The following is a 22,080-nucleotide window of genomic DNA, read 5'->3' on the forward strand; positions in this document are numbered from 1 at the left end:
CTCCTGGCGCCCTTGCCAGGCTTAAATGACAATAAGTGTGGAGAGCCACCTACCGCCATCACCTGGGCAAACTGGAGACAGGGAGGGGAGTGGGGTCAGGGGCTCAAGAGGAGAGGAGGGGGGTGGGGAGTCAGGGGCGGCGAGAGGGAAGACCAGGGGAGAGACCCACACCAGCCCAGCCCAGCCCAGCCCAGCCCAGCCGGGCGCAGGAAGAGGAGGGTGGCTGACCACTGCTGGCACAGTGGAGTGCTTGCAGGCCGCTCACAAAAAGCAGCCTTATGGGATGGTGGGCACACGGAGGGCAGGAAGGATGGCGGCCTCCAGCACCCGCCCCCCCCCCCCCCAGGATGGGCTGGACTAGGACAGCCAGGGGACACACACAGCCAGGTGCCCAGTGAGTCCGAAGAATTACCACTGGAAAGAAGGCGCCCGACTGCCTATGCGCCCAAAACATCCCAGATCTACAGGCCCCCGGGGGGGGGGGGGGGGGAGGCAGTGGGAAAGGTCTATAAGGCCAGCTCCAGGGGACCTACCACCGGCAAATCCACAGGTTTAATTAAAGGGCATCAGGACAGAGTTGGTAATCACCAGCCCCAAGACCAAACTTCTGAGAAGCCGGAAGAGGGGACCCGGAGGTGACCTCTGACCTCATACCACCCCCCCACCCCCCACCCCCCCACACACACATCAACGCGGCAGACTTCGGAAGAGCCTGGGTCGCCTGCCCGGGCTATGGGCGTGGGCAGCGGGCTCAGAGGTCACCTCTGAGCTTCCTGGATAAGGGGCTTGGGCGACAAGACCTCGGCTCCGCAGGGTGGGCGCAGCGGGTGACAGGTGCGAGCCCCCCCTCCCAGGGCAGCCGGCGCCCAGGTTCTCCCCAGGCTGGGGTCCGCACGGGGCAGGAACGGGGGTGGGGGGGGTGGGGGGGGTTGGGGGTGGGGGGGGCGGGCAGGGGCGCCCGGGCAAAGGGGGCCCGCGGGGACCGGGAGGGAGAGGCGGCGGCCCGGCGGATGCGCAGCCGCGCGGCCGGCCTCGGACCCCGACCCCGGCCTCCACGCCGGGGCCGGAGGCCGGGCGTCCCGGGCGTCCCGGCGCAGGGGAGGCGCCCGGGGCCCCAGCTGGGCGCGGGCGCGGGCCGGCCGCCTCCCGGGCCGGGCCGGGCCGCGCCGCCTCCCCCGGGCCGGGCGGGCGCGCCGCGCGAACTTGGGCTGCGGGCGGCCGGCGGGCACTGCGGCAGGGAGGCGGCCGGGCGCGCCGCGGAGTTTGCGGGAAGTGCGGCGGCGGCGAGCCGGCCGGCGGCGCCAAGTTGGGCGTACCTGCGGGCGCCCGGCCCGGTCCGGCCTGCGGCGGCAGGAAGTCTCGCGTCCCCGCGCTCCGGCTCACATGGACTTTCTCCGGCCTCGCCCAGCACCGGCCGCACCGCGGCGGGCGGGGCGCGGGGAGGCGCCGCGGGCCGTTTAAAGGGACAGCGCGCCGGCCGCGCGCGCGCACTCGCCGCCCCGGGGCGCGCCGCCCCGCCGCCAGGTGGGAGCCCGGGTGGGCGGGGGGGGGGGAGGTGCCGGCGGGGGTAGGGGGCGCCGGGCGCGGGGTGGGAGTTGTCCCGGGGCGGGGGCCGCACTCCTCGGCCCCTCCGCGCCGCCTTCCCCGGCTTCGCGCGTCCGGCCCCGCGCGGGACGCTGGGCCGGGCCCGACCCACACCCCCCCGCCCCCCCCTCCGCCCTCCAGGCCTCGCACGGACCCGCGGAGACCGGGAGCCCCGGGCCCTGGAGCGCCCCCTCCCCGCGGCGCCCGAGCTAGCACCGAGCAGCCTCCGCAAGGCGGCGCCAAGCGGGGCCGCCGGCGGGAGGGCGTGCGCGCAAAGCGGGGATGCGGGAGCGCCTTTGGGCGAACCTGGCGTCGGGCCCCGGGGCCTCTCGCTGGGCCCCGGGAACTCGGCCCGGGCTGCTTTCAGGCCTGGCTGGATCCGGGCGCGCTGGCGCATTATTGCCATTCATTCCCGCCGGCCGCCCCTTCCCCCCCTCCCCTCCCCCCACCCCGCCCTCCCCTCCCCTCCCCTCCCCTCCCCTCCCCTCCCCTCCCCTCGCCGGGGCTCTGGGTTTGCCCGAGGCCACACTCCTGTAGACACAGGTGCGCCTTTAAGTCAAACAGGCCAGGCACCCGCACCCGCAGCACCCCACAAAGGCCCCCTTTTCAATCTGGAGTCTTCAGTCAGGACAGGCCAGAGACAGCCTGGCTCCCTCCCTCCCACAAGGGTCCTCATGGGAAAATGGGGGTGGTACCAAAACAGTGATCTGGAGCGTGGGGTCACCAGGAGGAGGGGGTTAATGTGAAGAACAAGATGCCCACCCACCCTCCCAGAGAATGTTCTGGACCCCTTGGGGATAAGAGGCTAGGGCTAAAGCCCTGCAAGACAGTTAGCCAAGGTCATTCCTAGGACAATGGTCAGAAGCCCGCCCAAGAACTTCCGTCCCCAAGCACAAGCCGGGTCCTTCACCTTGATCGTACACTGACCCCTCCCGCCCCCTCAACTCCAACTTGAGACTGCACAGAAAACAGCCTCCCACCAGCTCTCTCCTGCCTTGCCCTCTGGGAGGATGGGTGTGAACTCTCAAGGACTCTCTGGGACGCCCCCAGAACCCCACTCAGACCTAAACAGGGCCCCAATCCCCTCACCCCCAGACCAGTCCAGCCTACTGCAGTTTCCAAGCCCAAGGGGCAGTCTGGCGTGTCCAAGGGGCCTCTACCCACCAGAGGCACAGACTTGCGGTTTGGCCTGTGCTCACGTGGTCCGGGAGGTGCCCTGCCAGCACAGGTGCCCGCAGGGTGCTGTGGAGCAGAGGCTCCGGGCCTCAGGATCCACCGGCTCCTACGTGCTGCTGAGGATCTTGGCTGTGCAGACACCCTCCGGCCCTGGGAAATCTGGGCTTCTACAGAGGACACGCGTGAGCAGGGACAGACTAGTGTCTGAGCACTTCCAGCCCAGGGCGAGGGCACGAGAAGCCATCCATGAGTTCCTGAGATCCTCTCATGGCCAGCACCGGGGTCCCTGCGTGGATAAGGACCCACAGAGGGTCTAGAGGTGTGACGGCTCCCTAGACAGGGCATGGGAGGCATCTGTCTGCACTCTCCTGCCCGTGGGGAGCTGGTTCCCACATTTGCACGATCTGATTGCTTCCATCACTCTGTTTTCTAAATTTCAAAGTCTTTCCTCTTTAATGGAGGACATTCAGAAAACATTGTAAAGTTTTTAAAAGACAACAGATGACCAAAAACCTGTTCCCCGAAGGTAACAGGATTTGCTGCAGTCTCTGTGCAACTGGGCATGAGTACACTGCACAAGCACATTCAAATGCAGATGCTGACGGCCCGCTGGCCTCCAGGCCTGCACCGCGTGTTCCGCGCGTGCTCTGTGCGTGGCCTGTGCATGCTCTGTACGTGTCCGTGCGTGCTCCGTGCGTGCACTGTGTGTGTTCCGCGCGTGCTCCGTGCGTGTTCCACACGTGTCCGTGCGTGTTCCGCAGTGCTCTGTGCGTGCACTGTGCGTGTCCTGTTTGTGGTCTGTTTGTGCTCTGTGCATGTTCCCTGCGTGCTCTGTGCGTGTTTGTGCGGGCTAACTACGCTCCGACGGTCCTGTGAGGTTAGCTCTTTCTACCCCTGTTCTGCTAATGAGAATAGCGCCGCTCAGCAAGAAAGTGCAGCCAGCTTGGGGCTCGCTCAGCCAGGGCTCCCAGCAGGCGGGGAGCACTTGAGCCCAGCCAGGGCGGGGGCCTGAGCACCTCCTGCCTCCGTTTGACCATTGTGAGTCAGATGTTGTGAGCCGCCAGCTTGCTGCTGGCTGATATGCCGGCCCGGTGGCCGCAGGCCCCTCTTGCAGGACCTGATTAGCACCGCAGCCCCTCTGAGATGCCAGCAAGGGTTTTCTCCGCTCAGGAAGGCCCGGCCTGGCGTGTGGTCCTGCCGCCGGGGCGGAGAGCATCGGGCTGTGGGGGAAGAGGGAGGTCACCAGAGAGAGGTCTGCACACTGACGAACCACCCAGGTGGAGTATGAGGAGCAGGGCGGGGAACCAGTGCCCGGCCACCTGTCTGCCTCCCCCTCCCCCACGCAGTAGGCTTTGGCGCCCCACCAAAGGGGGACATCCTGCAGGTGGCTGCGTGCCCTGCGAACACCTGCCGGGGAAATGACTCCCCGGAGCTGGTGCTCCATCGAGGAGGGCTGCGGGAGCACCTTTCTCCTCCCTGGGCTCCCCTGGCCACACACACCCCCAAACTCTGCATCCTGCACGGTTTTCTTCCTGGGCCTCTGAACCGAGGGGTTTCAGGACCGAATGCAGCCGTCAGGTCTGTGCGCGCTGCGACACCAGGTCTGGAGGCCGCCGACCTCCTCCATCCGAGGCTTGTCTCCAACAAGGATTGAGGCCCAGCAAGCACATCCGAACTCACGCCTCGCTCCGCCAGCCGCCTCGACTCCTGCCCGCCTGGGTGGCTGAGGGCCGTGTCACGGAGACATGGCCACACAGAGCGGCTCCCCGTGCCCCAGGCCCGCCCCTGCCTCCCCTGCTTCGGGGAACGTCAGCTCAGCCTTTGGGCGGCTCAGGCCCAACCACCTCGGACCCCTCCTCGTCACCTCTCTTGAACCCACGCGCTCCCCGCTGCCCTCCTGGTCCGACCCCCTTCTCCCCAAGTTACTGCAGCGGCCTTGAAGCTGGGCTCCCTGTCTCCCTAACCTCCCAGTGCCCCTGCCCGGGTCTGTCACGGCACAGCAGCACAGAGATGGCTCGGAACGTGTTAGATCACATCACCCCTCTGCTCGGGTCCCCCAATCTCCCTCCCACACAGAACTTGAGCCCAAGTCTTTGCGATGGCCACGACCTGGGTCCCCACCCCACACTCACCCCTACCTGGTCCCCGTGCAGCTCCAGCATCAGCCACACTGGTTTCTGCATGGGCCCTCCAACTGCTGGCCTCCTTCTGCCCCAGGGACTTTGCACCTGCTGTTCCCAGTACCTGTATGCCTTCTCCAGCACACCCCCCCAACCCCCCCTTGTCTCTGAGACTACTTACTTCCTTTGGGTCTCTGCCAGTCATACCTGGAGCCTGGGCCTTCCCGACCCTCCCATATAAAAGAGCCAGATGGGCCACTGCCAGCCAGCTCCCCCTGACCCAACCCTGGTGCTAATGCTAATCCACTCCTGACATGCACAATCCCTTCTCCCCTGCCCGCACGGGTACAGGCTCCCCGTCTTGCCCACCACCCTGGCCCTGGCCCAATGGGATGCCCGGCACAGGTCAGGTGACAGTACCTATCTGCAGAATGTGGGAGCCTGGGGGGTGCTGTGCCCCTGTTGATGAGGGGCCGGAGTCCCTGCCCACCTGCCTGAGTTTGGGTGCCTCCTTCCTGCCCGTGGAGTGTCAGGAGTACCCAGTCAGCAGGAAGGGAAGCACCAGGCAGGGGACCTCAGGGTCAGAGCCCAGGCCAGGACGGCCGGACAGCGAACAGCCCCATAAGCGATGGAGAGCGGCATTTCCCCCCTGATGTGCGCAGGGGCCTGTCCTCTCGGCGAGAGCGGGGAGCTCCAGGCCGGGCCCGTGCAGGGACCGCGGGGGGAGGGTGTCCGCCCCCCACTCCTGCCTGTTGGTACAGAAGCAACGAAGTCGAAAAGCCCTTTGCTGCCGTGGCATTTGCATCCTCTCGCGAGGAAGCCTCTTTTAGCGTCCAAAGAGGAGTTTACTGGGGCCCAAAGGAACCGACTGACCGCAGGTCCCTAACCCTGCCTCAGAAGCTGCCCCAGGTGGGCTCTTCCCCAGCCACCCCCGCCACGGGGAGGGCTTTCCCGTGAGCGCCCGGCGGTCCCAGCATGGCAGAGTCAGGGAAGACCCCAGGCCCGACCCCGGGTAGCTGCCAGCAAAGTGGCGAGGCTCCGATTCCACCCCACCCGAGGGAAGATCCGGGAGAGGCCCCGGCCGCCTGGTCTGCGGCCACACGCCAGCAGCCCACAAAGCATCCCTTTGTCGGGATCCTGCTCCCTGCCGACTGGGCGGTGCAGGGGGGCCCGACAGCCCCGGCTGTCCCCTCGTGGCCAGGGTTTGAGTGGGGCCCCCAGTCTCACCCCGGACTCCGGGATCTCAGCGGGGGCAGAGGCCAGCCACGCCGCAGACCCCTACCCCCAGATCAGCAGTCAGGCCTCCAGTTTTAGCAGGTGGGTGTTTGCCCACCCCTCCCCCGTCCCCAGTTTGGGATTCAAATGGAGGCCACCACCCCTTTTAACATTAAACACTCCAACCTGATCCTGTAGCCCGCACCCTCCAGGAAGCCTGCCCAGGACCCCAGGGTGGCGCTGAGGAGCCTTTGAGGGGAGCCGGGATCCACGGGAAGGGGGGGGGGGCAAGAGCTGCCCACACCTCGTGGCCATCCTGGGTGACAGGGCATAGGACACCAGGCAGGGACCCCACGGACCCAGGCCACCCTTCCTGCCAAAGCCCAACACAGGACATCTGGAGGGCAGTGGCCAACCTTAAACACAGCCCACGCCCCTCCCCCGGAAACCACCTCGCTTTGGTTCCTGGCCCAGCTCCTGGAGATTGGGGGCGGATGGGGAGCTGAGGGCCTGCCCCCAGGGCAGCATTCTGTGCATTCCTGCTGGAGGAGGGGACAATGGAAGGTGCCAGCAGGTTGGGAGTCTCAGGGGCCTTGCCCCTCCCCCAGACCCTCCTAGGAAGGCCGGCAGCCAAACTTACCTGGAGGTCTGCCAGCTTGGCCTGTCACATACCTTCCTGGTCCCTCTGCCGTTTCTGTCCTTACCACGGTTACCCCGGAGGATCGGCGGGAACCCCCAGGAGACAACAGACCCTCCACCCCGGGGGTCCCTCCACTCCCCCTTGGGGATGAACTGGGCTGCAAGGCACTTACGTGGGCCTTGCACGCAAGGGCACATGTGGTCACTGGCACCTCTTTTGGGGTGTCATTGCTGTGCTCAGAAGCCCAGCGTGGCGTGCAGGCCGCGGTGGCTCCTGGCTCGAGCTGCCTGGCACCCCTCACCCACCGCCAGGTCCACGTCAGGAGCACTGGCCCACGCCGAACGGGGACCAGGCTTGCTCTGCAGCGGATCTGGCAGCAGAGTCCCGGGGTCCCAGCCCCGCAGAGAAGGCCTGGCCAGGGCCTCATTCTGTGCTCAGTGAGTTCCCAGCAGGCCTGAGCAGCTGGTCTCTACCTACTCCCTGGCCCTGGTCCTCCTCCCACCCACTCACACCCTCCTTGTAGCACACGGGCCACCGCCTGTGCTGGCTGATTTCCCCTGTGCCCACTGTCACAGGGCCTTTGCACCTGCAATTCCCCTGCCTGGGATACCTCCACTCTGTGTCGGCAAGTGAACTCTGATCGGTTCGTCCCTTAGGTGGTCTCCTCAGGTGCTCAGGGAAGCCATCCCGACCCCCCAGGTGGCTCTCGCAGGGTTGGGCCCCCTCAAGGCAGCCATAGGTATGGCTAATAGCACATGGGCTCTTCGGGCCCCTACCCAGGGCGAAGAGACACAGCTGCTGAGCTCTGGCAGCCCGGGAGGGTTGCGGGCCAGGCCCCTCGCCAAGGTGGGGGGGCAGGGGGCGAACAGGCTGGCTCGCCTGCCCCCAGAGCAGGAAGACCAGGTCATCCTTGAGCACAGCTGTGTGCCAGGCCTGGTGCTCGGCCACGGATGTGCTGGGGAGCAAGGTGGGCCAGGGCCGCAGTCCTGGGGCTTCTGTCCGAGCCAGGGGGACGGTCAGTTAAAAACGAAGCTAGAAAGTGCTGTGCGCACAGTGAGGTCCTTCACGCGGAAGGACAGCAGAGCGGGAGCCAGAAACCAGCCAGGGCGGCCACAGACTCACCTCCAGCGCTGCCCGCAAGGACTGAACGCCGTCGGCGGGGAAAGGTGCGTGGGTCTCCAGGATCAAAGGTAGAATTGCACACAGCCCAGCGGGTCCCTTTGTGGGTACGAACCAACATTGCAGGCAGGGGCTCGGAGCGCTGTCTGCACCCCCACGTTCGCGGCACCCTTCGCAGCGGCCAAGGGGTGGAAACAACCCGTGTCCTTCGATGGGACCGCCGGATGTCGTCTTTCTTACAGCAGAACGGTGTTCAGATTCCGCTTACGGGAAATACCTAAAGGGTCACGCTGCTGGAGACAGGGCGCAGTGGGGGAGGGGGAGGGGGCCCTGACCGCTGGGTTCTACGAGACCCACTGGGGACTCCCCCGGAGTCCAGGGAGGGCTGAGCTGGTGAGGACCCCAGGAGATGGAACCAGGGGGAGGGAGCAGGGCGGGAGGCCTGCTGGGGGGCAGTTTGGGGGAACGTGGCCTCCCGTGTGGGCTGCGTGAGCCCCTGGATAGTTCCCGCTGGAGTCAGAGGCCCCGGGAGTCAGACCAGATGTGGCCAGGGACCAGTGCGTGGGGATGCAGGGTCCCTGCCGTCACCTGTGCTCACCGCTGCCCCAAAGCCAGTGGTCTGTGAGCGTCTGGCCACGCGGTCGAACTGCCCTCCACCAAAGACCTAGTGGCTCCCCGAGCCACGCTGCCAGCTTGGTCCTCCCCCACTTGCTACACCTCCTCCTGGGCCCCCGTCCTGCTGAACCACGATCTGTGTTGCGCTGGGCCCCCCCCCCCCACATGACCCGTGTGCACATTAGGATCTGAGGTGCGCTGGTCCACACCGGGATCCGTGGGGAGCGCCGTCGGGCCCTGCCTGGCCTGCCCTCCACCCCCGTGGGCCCCTGCCTGAGACCCACAGGCCCTGCTGGCTGCCAGCTGTGGACCCGGAGCCCTCGGGGATGGATGGGGGGACGTGATGGCTCAGACCCCAGACTCCAGGGAGCACAGTCCCCAGGCAGGACCGCTGGACCTGGGGTCTGCACGTGCAGGCCCTTTCGCCAGGAGCTTTCACCCAGTGTCAGGCAGCTAGAGGGCAGCTGGGCCCCTCAGATTCAAATCTGGGTCTGGTCCTGTGAGGAAAGCCGGGCGCTTGCTGGTCTGGAGGCACGGAGAGACTAAAGCCATTCAGCCAGAGGTGGTGGGGCCAGCGCCGTGGGCCCGGGTGTGCCCACCAGCAGAGCCCTCCCCTTGGGGTTAGGAGGGGACACGTCCGCTCTGCTCTCTTGCCCTCCGACCCGCTGGACCCTCCTCTCCATGCCCCGCTGCCTCTCCGAGGGCCGCTTCACCTTGTCTGTAGGGGTCGTGAGGTTTAACTCCTCTGATGCGGTGACTCCGCTCCGTGCCTTCACCTAAATCCTCAGCGTGGGCTGCGGGCCATCCCCCACCTTGGGGCTTCCCACGGAGCCCCACAGCTGGGAGCAGAGTGGCCTCGAGGGGCACGCCTCCTCCAAGCCCCCAGCAGCCCTGCTCCTGGGCCCACCGCAGGCATGGCCTACCCCCGGACGGGCCCCTGGGGGTGGTGTGGAGCACGGCGGGGTGATGGGCCACCCCGGCTGTGGCTCCCACTCCTCCTCTCCCTCCACTGCCATTCTGGCCCGCAAGACATCCGAGTTCCCCGGCAAGGGGTCTTGGGCCTGCTCTCTGCTCAGATGGGCAGCACAGAGGAGGCCCCGGGCCTCTGTGCTCCAAGCCCTGACCCAGGTGACACGCCTCAGGTAGACTCTCCAGGGCTCTGGAGGGCGGGGGGGAGCCCATGACCCACGGCTAGTCATCGACCGGGAGGAGCTGGTAGGAGGGCTCATGGAGCGAGCCCCTGCAGTCACTCCATGTGGCTGTCCCAGGCAGGGTCCTCCTGCTCACGACCTCGCCCCCCACCCCCCGGAGGAGAAAGGGACGTGTGCTGTCCCTCGTCCCTGCCTGTGTGTGGCCATGCGGTCACGTGTCCCAGAATTGCCCTGTGGTCTGTGGGGTCCCCTCAGATGGCCACGGTCTGGGCTTCCCCAGGGAAAAAAGCCAAAAGTGACAGACGGTGGGGGGGGGGCAGCCCTGCCCCTCGAGGACCCGACTGTCTGCTCTGGGTGGTGACTGGGGCTGCAGGGGAGACTGAATCCAGCCCTGCCCGGTGGACACCAGGGCCCTGGTCCCTGCTGGCCGTGGCCATCATCCTCGTCACCTGTCTTTTGTCCTGGAAAATTCTTCTTCTTTTTTTTTCAACGTTTATTAATTTTGAGAGAGGGAGTGAGGAGCAGAGAGTGAGTGAGTGAATCAAAAGTCAGATGCTTAACCAACTGAGCCACCCAGGCGCCCCCGTCCTGGAGAATTCTGGGCGAGGCCCCGGTGGTTCAGACTCGGGCTGCCCCCATGAGGCGGTCAGCCTGGGGGAAGGGCCAGAGTGGGCCTTCCGGTCACCAGGTGTGGCCTTAGCTCAGGCCTGGCCTACGTGCTGGTGACACGTCCCCATGGCTGCTGGAACCCCTGCCCCACCGGGGAACTGCCACAGCCCTGTGGCCACTGGGTCCAGGTACCTCCTTGTTTTTTAAGTTTATTTATTTGAGAGAGAGAGAGAGAACGACACATCAGGGGAGGCAGGAGCCAGGTCGAGAGTGTCTCCCCAGTGGACAGAAAGGGCGAAGGTGCTGGAGGGTGTGGGGTCCCGGCCCCCGCTGGTGGTGGAACCTGCCCCCTCCCCGCCCCCCACGCTCCACACCCGGCCCCAGCCAGGGCATCCTGGGCTGGGCGCGTCTGGCTCCAGACAGGTGTGTGAGCAGGGGCAGACCCTCGCCTTGACTCCCCTCCAAAGCTGCGCAGGGGAGGGGGTTTCCCCCGGGGCATTCCGCCAAAGGCCCGGACAGACAGCTGGGTTGAATCCCCTGGATCGTAGAAGCCACCTCTCCCAAACCCAGGCAGAGCAGGCTCGTCCTGGTCGGTTGGAGCATGGGACTGAGGCACAGTAAGAACCAGACGCTCCTAAACTTCCCTGGGGGGTCACGGCTTGTCAGCCTGCACCGCGGCCACCCCGGCAGAGACGGGCTTTTCCTCTGCTGGCACTGGCTTAGTTGGTGTCGGCACACAGACCCCGCTCCAGGCTGGAGGTGGGGGGGCGGCCCGGCAGCTCGGCGCTGGGGCTGGGGCTCGCCCCCTCCGCTTGCCGGCTCGCTCGCCAACCCTGGGCCCCGCGGCTCCGCTGAGAGTGGGTCCTCAGGCGGCAGCTGGAGACTGCTGAGCTCGCCTGCCCCCCCCCAGCTCCCCCAGCCTCTGCTTCCGCCGGACCCCCTTCTGCAGCCGGACCAGCGCCCCGGGACCCTGCGGCCGGAGGGGGACTGCTGTGCACCGGGGCCATCTGAGGCCGCGCCCCACGGGGCCCGGGGACATCTGTGAGTCCTCGGAGGCGAGTTTGGATCCCTTACACAGAAGGAAACTGGGTGAGTATTTTGGTTCCGCGTCAGCGGCGGCGGACTTGGTGGCTCTCCGCGCACGTGAATTAGGGCAGCACCGTTTCGGCTTCTGCGCGCCTCCCCTCAGTTTAAATCGGATGCTCCCATCTCCTTCCTCTTTTGTCCTAAATTTCCACCGCTTTGTGCAGCTGCACAGCAGCTGTGGCTTCCTGCTCCCGAGAAGGCTGAGGCGCGGGGTGGCTTCGCGGACTCCCCTCCTCCCGGGAGGGACGGCGGAGCCCGGCCCGGTCACGCCAGGGCGGGCGCAGCAGCTGGGGGACACTCTGTGCCGCCTGCGGGACACAGGTGAGGGCCGGGCACACACTGCCCGGAAGCGGGCCTCGGAGGCGCAGCCGGGGACGCCCAGGGAAGACCCGTGCGAGGGCGCCGGGGGCCGGGTCCGAGGCGGCGGCTACCTGCCCAGGAGAGCTCGGCAAAAGGCAGCCGCCCGTCCCCACGGACGCTGCTGGAGGGAGACGCTCCGCCACGGACACCGAACTCGCAGAGCACGGAGTGACCCTGGACACGGTCGTGCAGAAACCGTCAAGGGCCTACGGGCACGAGAACATGCCGTCCTCAGGGTCCACCCCGAGGTGAAGGTGTTAGGACGCGGGGCCTTGGGGAGCGGAGGGGGTCGTGGGGTGGAGCCTCAGGGAAGGGACTCCAGAGCTCCCTCGCGGCTCCCGCCGCGGGAGGACATAGCGAGAAGTCTGCCGGTGCAGGACCCTGGCCTCGCAGCCTCCAGAGCCGTGGTCGCGGGGCCGTCGGTGGTGTTGGGTTACGGCCGCGGGGATGCCCTGAGATAGGACAGCCCTTCACCCCTGTTCGTCCATCCCACAGCTGTGCCAGCATGCCGCACCCCCGGAGGTCTGGCCACCTACCCCTGAGGTCAGGACCTGGAACAGGTCTGGGCCGCGAAGGGCCTTCCTGCCCTGTCCCGGGGCCAGCTCATCTCCCTGACGCAGCCTCGGCCCCTGGCTTCCACACCTTCCCCAGAAGAGGGCCACCCAGAGCTCTGGCCCACCGGGGCGGTCTGGGGACGGACATCAGGAGTCCCCCACCTTCCCGTCTGCAGCTCCTGCCAGTGGGAAACACCTGCCCCGGCTGCCCTCCCGCTCTGGGAAGAGCCTCGTGCAGCAGCAGCCCTGTCCCCTCGGGACTGTGAGTCCGGCCGCTCTGGCTTTCCTCTCCCCCGTCTTGCAGGGAAAGCTGGTCCCGGAGGGGAGGGAACACGGCACAGCACAGCGTCCAAGAAACAAGGCCCTTCATGCGGGTCAGCTCAGGACCATCTGACCCCAACGCGGGAAGGGTTTCAGCTTTCTACAGCGGTCTGTTTTCAAGGCATGGACACGGGGACAGTGGCCATGGGGGGCTCCCCTGTCCCCTCGGAGAGCACCTGGGGGAAACACCGGTGCCGGTGGGCCGGGCCAGGACCCGTCCACCCCGTCCTGCTCGGTCTCTGGGTGAACAGAAAACACGCCTGCACGCAGGGGCACACGCACGTGTGAGCGCACACGCATGCACACACGCACGCACACCCCAGCCACGCGGCAGGCTGAAGGGGCTGCACTGCTCTGAAATGCACACTCGCCACACGCGTGGTGCTGAGCGCGGGCTGAACCCACTCCAGGCTGTGTCATCGGCGGGACCCTCGCGCCGCATCCGGGAGCCTGGAGCCGCGAACAGGGGGCGGGGCTAGAACAGGGGGCGGAGCTAGTCGAGCACAAGTAATTCCTGTTACCCTGACGTCAGTCAGGCCGTCAGGCCGTGTTGTAAATAACGAACTCACATTCTATCACCCAAGGGCTGCCCCTGCCCCTGCCCTGTGCGGGAGGAGAGTTCTGGGGGTCCAGGCGGTGGGAGAATGGAGCAGGGGTGCGGCTGGGCCGCTGTGAAGACCTGGAAACGCACCCCACCTCTGCTCACCTGAGTTGGCAGGGCGTCAGGGGGGGCCCCGGGTGCCTGGGGTCGGGGGACTCCCGGGGAGGACTCCTGACCCCAGTGAGGGCAGGCAGGTCGCCGTTCCCTGCCCTTCTGAGACCGCGGCACCCGGTGCAAAAGCCCCGAGGCCTCTCCTGGGTCCACCTGGAAGGAAGGGGCCCGCAGCCCCGGCCCGGCCTCCTGTGCCCCGGTGACCTGGACCCGGCCCCACGGTGGGGGCACCTCGCCGGCACCGCACAGGGGACGCACCTCCACCTGACTGCTCACTGCTCTTCTCCCCGTGACATCACCGTCGGCCTGGACTGATTGATCTCCGCATGAATATTCATGCGGCATTTCAGCCAGGACTAGGCATGAATATTCTCAGGAAGGGGACTGGGTGGCGGTCAGCATGCTGATGCCCACGCGCCGGTCAGGCTTGCACATCAGCACATCGGCCGGCGGGCCTGTGGGCTTTTGTCTGAACACTCGCCCACGGACAGGACTGCCACTCAGAGGTCGGTGGGGTGCCTCAGGCCCTGACCTGCCCAAACACACAGACCTTCCCACCCAGCGACCTAGCCTAGCCGCCCCCCCCCATCTTCCTGTGGCCTCCCTCCTGCCTTTCCAGACTCCTCCTGGGCCTCCAGGCCCACACCGGTCCCCACCCTGCCTCAGGTGTCCGCCCCCAGCCCACGGCCCCCTCCGTGACAGGTGACAGGCATGCTGAGGAAAGGCCCGTCTCCGCTCAACCCCGTTCACAGGGCGCCAGCACCTTCCTGGCCTGGGGCCTGCCCTCAGTGCCCCGCCCCCCCCCACCACCACCACCACCTGCCCCTCTGGGCTTCCCAGCACAGTTAGGAGCAAACCAGGCCCATGCTGGACCCTAGGAGGTTCCGGCTCATGCCCCCCCCCGGGCTCTGGCCCCAGCTGCCCCCCTCAGCTGGCCAGGCCGGAGCCAAGGACAGGCCAGCACTGCATCATGTCCCCGCCCAGGGCTGGGGAAGCGTCCAGCCCCAGGTCAGGGTGGTAGGTGAGCTGGTCGAACTGGCTAGGGCTGGAGGAAGTCTGGCCTGGCCTGGGCTCCTGTGAGGCCGCACCGGCCCAGGAGTGGGGCTCTGCCCTCTCTTGGACAAGGGCGCGCTCGCTTCCCGGGCCCAGGTAGCCCTGCTCACCGCGCACCCTCCTCTGCGGCAGGCCCTCCCCCAGCACCAGGCGCAGAGCCGGCCACACAACGAGCGCCACAGCAACCCTGCCAGAGGCCCCGTGTGACACAGCCGCCAGCAGGCCTGGGCACGCTGCCCGCGGGGGGGGGGGGGGGGGGGGGAGGGGGAGGGGCGCAGCCCAGGAGCCGCTGAATCAGCGGCTCCCTCCCGCCCTCCCTGTCCCCTCCGGGCAGGGATGCTGCTGAGGCAGGGCGCTCCCGCCTCTGGGAGCTGTCAGGGAGGCGGCAGCCCCGGGCTCGGATTTCTGGAAAGTGGCTCCCGGGTGCAGAGCAGCGGGCCAGCCTCGAGGGGATGGGAGGAAAGGCCATCCTGGAGGAGCTGGCCCAGAGAGGCCCTTTCCTAACAGCACCAACGAGGGAGAAAGGAGAAGAAAGCTCGCTCCCTTCCCAGAAAGGGCTGAATCAGCACCGAACGCCCTGCCATGCGCCAGCTCCCTCGCCCAATCGCACGCTGGAAGCGACAGGGACCTCTCAAGGTCAGGGACCAGCCGTATCTGTGCAGGGAGCCCCAGCAGATCGCCCTGTCCTCCGCAGCAGCCCCCGGGGGAGGGGGTCACGCTCCGCTCCAGAGAGGGGCCGTGCCCACCCCGGCCGTCCTCCCGGGTGGGGCTGTGTCCTCCTCCCACCATGCAGCTGGCTGCCCCCCTCCGCCCCGGGAGGGGGGTGCAGGGATGGGGAACGACACGGGGGACTGACTGCCCCTCGAGGTGCGACCTCCTCAGGGGCTGCCAGAAGTGCAGAGAGAGCATGAGGTGCCCGGTCGGCTGCCCCGGGGTCTGCACGGCACCCAGACTTTCTCAAATAAGCATCTGGTTTCCAGAAGCTCCCAAGTCACTGCCCCTCCTGGCCGCCATCCCCTCTGACGGCCCCTCGCACCAGCCACGGAGGAGTCAGGCCCTGGGAGTCCCTCAGCAAAGGGACAGACTGGACAGCGAGCCTGAGTGCACAGGAGTGTCCAGAGGCTCCTCCCCCTGCGTCCCGGCACCTGGCTCTGGCCCGCAGGGACCCAGCACCTGCGCCTTTGTTCAAGGAAAGTGCTTCTCCGGTTCCTCCTCCCTGTGCCTCCCTCCTCCGGTTCGCCCCCGCCCTGTGCCTCCCTTTGCTTCTGTCCTCACCCTGGCCTCCCTGCGACCTTGCCAACTGGACCATCCTCCTGCCTGGCTTCCCTCTCCCCCACACCCACTGCCTCCGGGCCAAGCCCCAGCCCCCCCCCACCCCCCCCCAGCTCTCGGGCAGGCCAGGTTCCCAAATCAAGGGCCCACTCGCCCCCACCTCCGACCTGTCCCATCACCAGGGGCAGCACTGCCACCTGCAGAACCTTCCAGATGCTCTCTGAGCCCATCTTCTCCCACCTGGAGTCCCGCATGAGCACCAGGGGCCCCCCCTGCCCTCCCAGCTCACTGGCTCTGGGGTCCGGTCAGACCAGCTCCGGCTCCTGGCATTTACCAGCATGGCCCTGGGACCTGTGCTCAGGCCAGGCTTCGTCTCCACTTGGCCCCGGCACCTGCCTCCTCGTGGCCAGCCTCCAGGCCTGTAGGTCGTTCCTTTCTTCTCGAAGATGCCGAGCCCACTATGAGCAGATGCTCTGCTCTGAAGAAGACATCTCAGCAGGAAGCCTGCTCTCCCCAGAAGCTGCCCTCACGGGTCACCCTCCCCAGCTGAGCCAGCCTCCGCCTCACGTGGTGCCCCGGGGCCCGGACCACTCTGAGTGGCAGCTCCTTAACTGAAACCTCACATCCCACTCCTGCCGTCCACCCGCCCGGGACCCTGCATGTTGTCCTCGAAGAGAGGGGCTGAGGGCAGGGGTGACTTCAGCCCCGAGGTGGGTGGGAGTTGGCGGGAAACCCCTCACTGGACGGCACCTCAAACCCCGAGGGCTCGCGCTCACCGAGCACCATCACAGCCTGCTTGGTCCGCTACCTGGGAGCCACGGCACCCGGGTCAGGCCTCGGCGTCCCGCGAGGCCGGTGGCACAGCAGCGCCCCCGCCACGCAGGCCTCGGGCGCCTGGGAAGACAGCACCCCCGCTGGCCTCAAACCAGGCGAGGCCCCGGGAAGGCCGGCGTCCTGAGGCTCCGTGTGCCGGGGACCACGCCTACAGGTGCACGCCCGGCCCAGCCCCAAGGGACAAACGCCACCTCCTGAGCAGCCTCCGCCACTCTCGGGGATGTTACCAGCTCTGCCATCGAAAGCTACCCCCCGCATGACTTGCATTGTTTTCTTCTGAGAAAACCCTCCGTTCCACAAGATTCCGGAAGCCGCAGAGAACGGCCTCCCCGTGGCACTTTCTGGCTGTCACGGCAGCTTGGAGGGATGCCGCCCTCGTCGGTGAGCTGGGAGAAGTCAGACACGGGCGTCCCTGCACAGAAGGCAGGGAACCCTGACAAGCTGAGGGTGCTAAGTGATCAGGCGTCTGTCATCTTTCCGAGTGTTTGGTCACTTACGCTTTTTTTTCAGTAGGCTCCACACCCAGCGGGGCCTGAACTCACCACCCTGAGATTTGAGACTCGCACGCTCTGCGGGCTGGGCCGGTCGGGCGCCCCGTGTGCTTTTGGTTAAACAAGAACCACGACTTTAGTTTTCAGCCAGGGTTTTCTCCGCACACACGTATCTTCCCCTGAAGTGGGACTCACGCTGTGCTCACTTCTGTGACCTGTTTCCACTCCCCGCACGGGCGTCCCCTCGCCCTGTAAGGACCCTTCACGCCCGTCTGCTGGTGGGAGTCGGCCCTCGTGGACCCGGCCACGGCCCCCCACCGGCGCTGCCACTGTGCCTGCCATCCTGACCGCGTCCCCAGGACTCCGAGGTCGAGGTGGGCCCGCCAAAGCCCACCACGTCTGTCCCTCCCCGGCATCATAGAGGACTGCTTTAACACGCTCCCAGTGTCACTCGTGACAGACGCCATCTGCGACGTTTTCGGTTGGTTACATCCTTAAAAACTAAAACAAGACTTTGAGCTTCAAACAATCACTCCGTCAACATGTTAAAAAAATAAGTTTAATGCAGGTGGCTCATTTCAATAAAGAATTTGACAGGCACTCGAGACGCGGAGTATCTTTGTGTTCAGCGCGCCACCCCCTCGCACGGCCGGACCCCTCCTGCCGTCCTGACTTCGCGGACACGTGCCCACCCCACCGACGGGAGCTCTGGGGGAATCCGAGTCAATTAACACGAAACAAAACTTTGAGGAAACAGCATGACTTAGTGCAAAAGATTCTGCGGCGCTGAGCAGTGGCGTGCACGCAGGGCAGCTCCCCGCCTGCTGTCCGGGGAACTAAAAGAACGGCGCACCAGGAGCCTTCGGGCGGACCTCGGGTCGGCGATCCGGAAGCTGCAAGTCAGAGCGCGGTTCACCGCCGAGCGCCCTTCGCCTTCTCCACCTGCCTTGGGGCTCTCTTCCAGTGGGACCCAACCGTCCGACAGCTCCCTACCGCCGCCACCGGACTGCCCGGCCAGGCAGGGCCAAAGGGGCACTGCCCACACCCGGGGGTGGGGGTGGGGACAAGCTAGGGTGAAGCATGGGTCTGTCACTCCCTAGTATGGGGCTGTGTCCTGTCCCTGGTCTCTGCCTGTTGCCCCAGCACGATTATTCAAAGCGCCTTCTCACTTGCCAAGAGACCCACAGTGACTACTGAGCCCCCAGGCCACTCTGTCCTCCTCCGACAGAGAAGGCCAAGGCCAGGGGTCCGGGCAACACTTTGGCCCCCGCTGGACTACCAGCCCTTTGTTCTCTCCCGCCCCCCGTGCATTTCTGCCTTTCACTCCACAGCTGCTCTGGCGGCCACCAGGGCAGGAGCGCGGGGCTGAACGCCCCTGGCTCAGAGGCCCGGCCCTGGGGCGCACACATAACTCTAAGAGGTGCTTTTTACACAGAAGCTTTGCTTGTGCTTCTGCGGTGCCCGCTCAGGCCGTGCTGCACCTCCTCGAGACCTCTGACGTCAGCTCCGTGCACGTGCGGTTCCCTTCCAGCCACCCCTCGGAGGAAGAGAAGCCAGAGCCCCTCCCCCAGCAAGCAGGGAGTTAAGCTGCCTCCTCAGAAATCCACACTTGAAGAGGCTGTGGCATCCAACCTGACGTCAACAAACCGGCCGAAGAAGACGGGCCTGCCCCGGACCCAGCGCTGCCCTGGGCCGGCCCCTGATCTAGGGAAGCTGCCAAGGCCGCCCGCACCCCCACCAGACTGCATCTAAGCAAACCAACAAGACCCTGAAGCCTGGCCTGGGACGCAGGACCCCCTACGCCTCTCAGGGTCGCAGACGCAGAGTGTGTGAGCCGTGCGCGGATTCGGTGGCCCAGGGCAGAGGGAACAGCCTCGTGGCAGTGTGGTACCTCAGCAAACTGAGCCCGACGCTCCCCTGAGGCTGGGGCAGGGACTGGGGGTTCGCGGGAAGGCGGCCGGCGGCTGGCCAGGACGAACTCGCACACCCCGGCCCCCGCCTGTGTGCCGGACAGGCAGCAGGGACACACAGGCTCCCCCGGGGCAGATGGGGCCAACGGGGCCCACCCTGGCAGCGCGGGGGCTGGAAGTACAGGCTGGCGGCCACGGGCGCCGGACCGACACGGGCACACCAGGAAGATCGGGGCGGAAATCCGGCAGCAGAGGGGGCACCGGCGTCCCCTTCGCGGCGCAGCCTCAGCCCCCCTCCCACACGTGCTGGGGGCGGGGCGGACGCCTCGGCCGACCCCCATCCGTGAGCCGGCTTGGGAAGAACAAGGACCTGACCTACCCCGTCGAGGAGAACACGGCCACAGGCGCACCCACCGCCACCGGTCGGGCCAGAGCAACCCCAGAGCCAGGCCCGCCGCTGCCCCTCACATGTCCACGAAGACCATGAAGCACCAGCCCAGGCCCCCAACCAGCAGCACGGTTACTCGGATCCCGTAGATGAGCAGCTCGTTCAGGAGGCGGAAGTCGACGCGCCGGCGGCCAAGCAGCAGCAGCAGCACCGACAGCTTGAGCTGGAAGCGCAGCAGGACGCGCACGCCCAGGTACTGCAGGCAGAAGAGGGCGGCCAGCGCGCCCCACAGCGTGGCCGTGAACAGGCTGCAGCTAAAGTAGAGCAGGAAGCGGATGAAGCCGTAGAGCCAGCGCGCCCGGATGTAGACGTCGAAGTTGTTGTACTTAGTGCGCGCCAGGCGGGAGGTGCGCGCCGGCCCGCAGGCTGCGTGCAGGCAGGTGGTGTGCGGGCCGTGGAAGGAGCGCACCCGCCGCGGGATGGGCATGACCGGCATTGGGGCCTGGGCGGTGGTGCTAGCTTGTGGCAGCGGTGGTGTCCGGGCAGTGGTCAGCATAGGCGTCATGGGCACCTAGGCCTGGAAGCCAGCAGCTGAGCCCTGGGGGAGGCGGTGGCCTGCAGGAAAGCGACAAAGAGGAGCCGGGTCAGCCCCGGGACGATGTGAGCAGGTGCATCCGTTCTGGGAAAGCAGCCAGCCCTGGGGCCGCAGCGGAACTGAGTCTAGGTCAGGGGGATCTGCTGGGGCTGGGGGGGGGGGGGGGGGGGAGGGCGGGGGCGGGGGGTGTTGCTCTTTTCCACAATCACTACTGGGGACACTTCACGGGGACACAGACGGATGAGTTCGCCTCAGCAACTTGACAGGCCAAGTGCTGCAGACAGCGGGTTGCGGGGCTCCGAGGTCACCTGCTGGGCCTGAACCCTGGCGCGGTCACCCACTACGAGCAAGCTGGAGCGGTTTACGTCACCCTCCCATCCCTGCTCTGCAAAGCAGGGATGCTCGCTGCGCTGTGCTCCCCAGGGTGCTGGGGGTTAGCTGGTGGCCGTGCCCGGCAGGCGGAGGACAGCTGACTGCCAGTGGTGCCATCACAGGCCCACAGATTGGGCGCAAGGAAAGGAGAAATAAATACCAAGTGGCTCTCTAGTAACTGCCACTCACAGGTCGCCTAAATAACTTGTGGGTGGAAAAACATGCAAGTACAGGACGTGTGAGACCAGGGCGGCCAGGTTGGTTGCGGGCTCGGGAGACACATCACACAGGGGCCCGGCCGCGGGGACCCGGGGTCTGCGCTGAGGGCCGCGGAGGCGGCGGCCGGGCGCGTCCAGCCCTTCCCGCAGGCTTGGCCAGAACCTGGTCCCGCGCCTCCGGGCGGCTCCGCGCGGCTCGCCTCGGCCCGGCCTCGTCCGCAGGGTCCCCGCCCGCTCCCCGCTCGTCGCGGGGACGCGCCCGCCGCCGCCCCCACGCACGGTCCTCCGGCGCCGGCGCCGCGGGCTTCCGAGGCGGGCGAGGACCGGCGGGGACCCGGCACGCGGCGGCCGCCCGCCACCCCGGGGCAGGCCCGCCCGCCGCTCACCAGGTGCCCTCTCCGCGCCGGCGTCGGGGGAGGCCGGCGGTGCGGGCGGCCGGGCCGGCGGGGCCCCCCGGCACGAGGGGCTGCAGGAGCAGGGCGGCCGCATGGTGCCGATGGCGCGGCGACTGCGGGTCCCGGCCGCTCACGCGTCCCCGCCCGAGGGCGCCCCGGAGGGCCCGGGGCTCGCGCGCCCGGCGGCCGGCAGCGTTTGGCCCAGCGTGGGAGCCGTAGCGCCGTCCCTCCGCGGCCACCGTAGGGCTTCCCTCCCACCCCTCCGCCCGTGCCGACACCGAAGGCGCCTCCCTTCCCCCTGCTCGGGCCGACTGCGAGCGGCCGGAACGCGGCCCTTCCCCAGGGCGTGCGTGCTTACGTGCCTGCGTGCGCGCGCGGCCCTTAACGTTGCCGACCGAACCCTCGCACCGCGTACGCCGCCGGCGGCTCGCTCTGTCTTGCGCAGGCGCAGATCGTGGGCAGCTCCTCCGCGCACGCGCCGCGGTGCCCGAGGCGGCTGGCAGTGCGCAGGCGCGCGCCCGCGAGGGCTGGGCTGCGAGCGGCGCGCTCCTCGAGTTGCTGCTGAGGGTCCACGCTGGTCCCGGACCGGCCGCGGCCGTTCGCGTGTGCGACCCGCAGGGCTGCGGCCGGACGGGGGGGCGGGGGTACGGGGTGGGGGGGCGACTCCAGCCGCAGCCCTGGGCTTGCCCCTTCCTGGGACAATGAGGATGCAGTGCAGGCTTAAGCGTTTCGACCCGACTGGGTGTCATCGTCGCGGGGACACTGGGTGCCCCTAGAGTGTCCGAGTCCTCTCAAGCTTGGGGGTCTGCGGGCCACACACTCGTGGACGCGGCTGTCTGTGCCACCGGGGGCTGGGCTTGGTCGCAGTTGTCTGTGGACGCTGATGGACATGTTCACGGTAGCTGCCGGTGGGCTGCCCTCCTCCAGGCTGGCCACCGGGCTCTCCCCATCCGCTGGCACCCCTGAAGTTAGCCTAACCCCAGCGCACTCACATCCTAGCTCTGACTCACTGGGCATGCGGTCCTGGCTCTCCGCTCGCGCCCAGCTGGTGGGGAGGGTCTGGCAGGGTCAGGATGCGGAACTGGTGGGGGGAGGCAGGTAGGCCTGAGGCCGGGAGAGGTTTGAAAAGTGCCCACAGCGCCTGTGAAGGGGCAGCGGGAGAAGATGGGAGAGAAGGGGGAGACGTTAAGTATTTCTTGAAACGCGGTCTTTCTGTGGCCTGGGATTTTGCAGTGGCCCCTGCTCCACCCTCCACCCTGAGGTGGTGGTTTTCCTCTCCAGCCCCGGGTC

The 22,080-nt window shown here is 67.3% G+C and overlaps 2 protein-coding genes and 1 long non-coding RNA gene across 10 annotated transcripts in view; 1 reads left to right on the forward strand and 2 right to left on the reverse strand.

The window, feature by feature from the left end:
• Window positions 1-1,464, reverse strand: part of NACC2 (NACC family member 2) — a 70,716-nt gene extending 69,252 nt beyond the window's left edge. For all 4 annotated transcript variants that reach the window (XM_023243051.2, XM_023243050.2, XM_023243049.2 and 1 more), the window contains exon 1: window positions 1,317-1,464. The gene's annotated coding sequence lies outside the window, so the exon portion shown is untranslated. The remainder of the gene's footprint in view (window positions 1-1,316) is intronic.
• A 6,756-nt stretch (window positions 1,465-8,220) lies between these two features.
• On the forward strand, window positions 8,221-17,517 carry LOC109493594. Of its 2 annotated transcripts, XR_006588672.1 has the most exons (4): window positions 8,221-11,923; window positions 12,171-13,768; window positions 14,823-14,951; window positions 15,296-17,517. It is a non-coding gene; the product is annotated as an uncharacterized LOC109493594 (long non-coding RNA). The 2 variants fall into 2 exon arrangements; XR_006588671.1 differs by lacking the exon at window positions 8,221-11,923 and having other exon boundaries at window positions 12,003-13,768.
• On the reverse strand, window positions 17,453-21,253 carry TMEM250 (transmembrane protein 250). 4 transcript variants are annotated; one of them, XM_023243044.2, is made up of 2 exons: window positions 21,153-21,253; window positions 17,453-19,825 (listed from the first exon to the last, which is right to left on the reverse strand). In XM_023243044.2, the coding sequence occupies exon 2, from the start codon at window positions 19,773-19,775 to the stop codon at window positions 19,287-19,289; it is 489 nt and encodes a 162-aa protein (XP_023098812.1). In that variant the 5' UTR covers window positions 19,776-19,825; window positions 21,153-21,253; the 3' UTR covers window positions 17,453-19,286. The 4 variants fall into 4 exon arrangements, with proteins under 4 accessions (XP_023098812.1, XP_023098811.1, XP_023098810.1 ...); XM_023243043.2 differs by having other exon boundaries at window positions 21,149-21,242; XM_023243042.2 differs by lacking the exon at window positions 21,153-21,253 and adding an exon at window positions 20,782-21,009.
• Window positions 21,254-22,080: the final 827 nt, after the last annotated feature.

The sequence above is a fragment of the Felis catus genome, chromosome D4 (assembly GCF_018350175.1).
Source record: "Felis catus isolate Fca126 chromosome D4, F.catus_Fca126_mat1.0, whole genome shotgun sequence".
Taxonomy (NCBI): Eukaryota; Metazoa; Chordata; class Mammalia; order Carnivora; family Felidae; genus Felis; species Felis catus.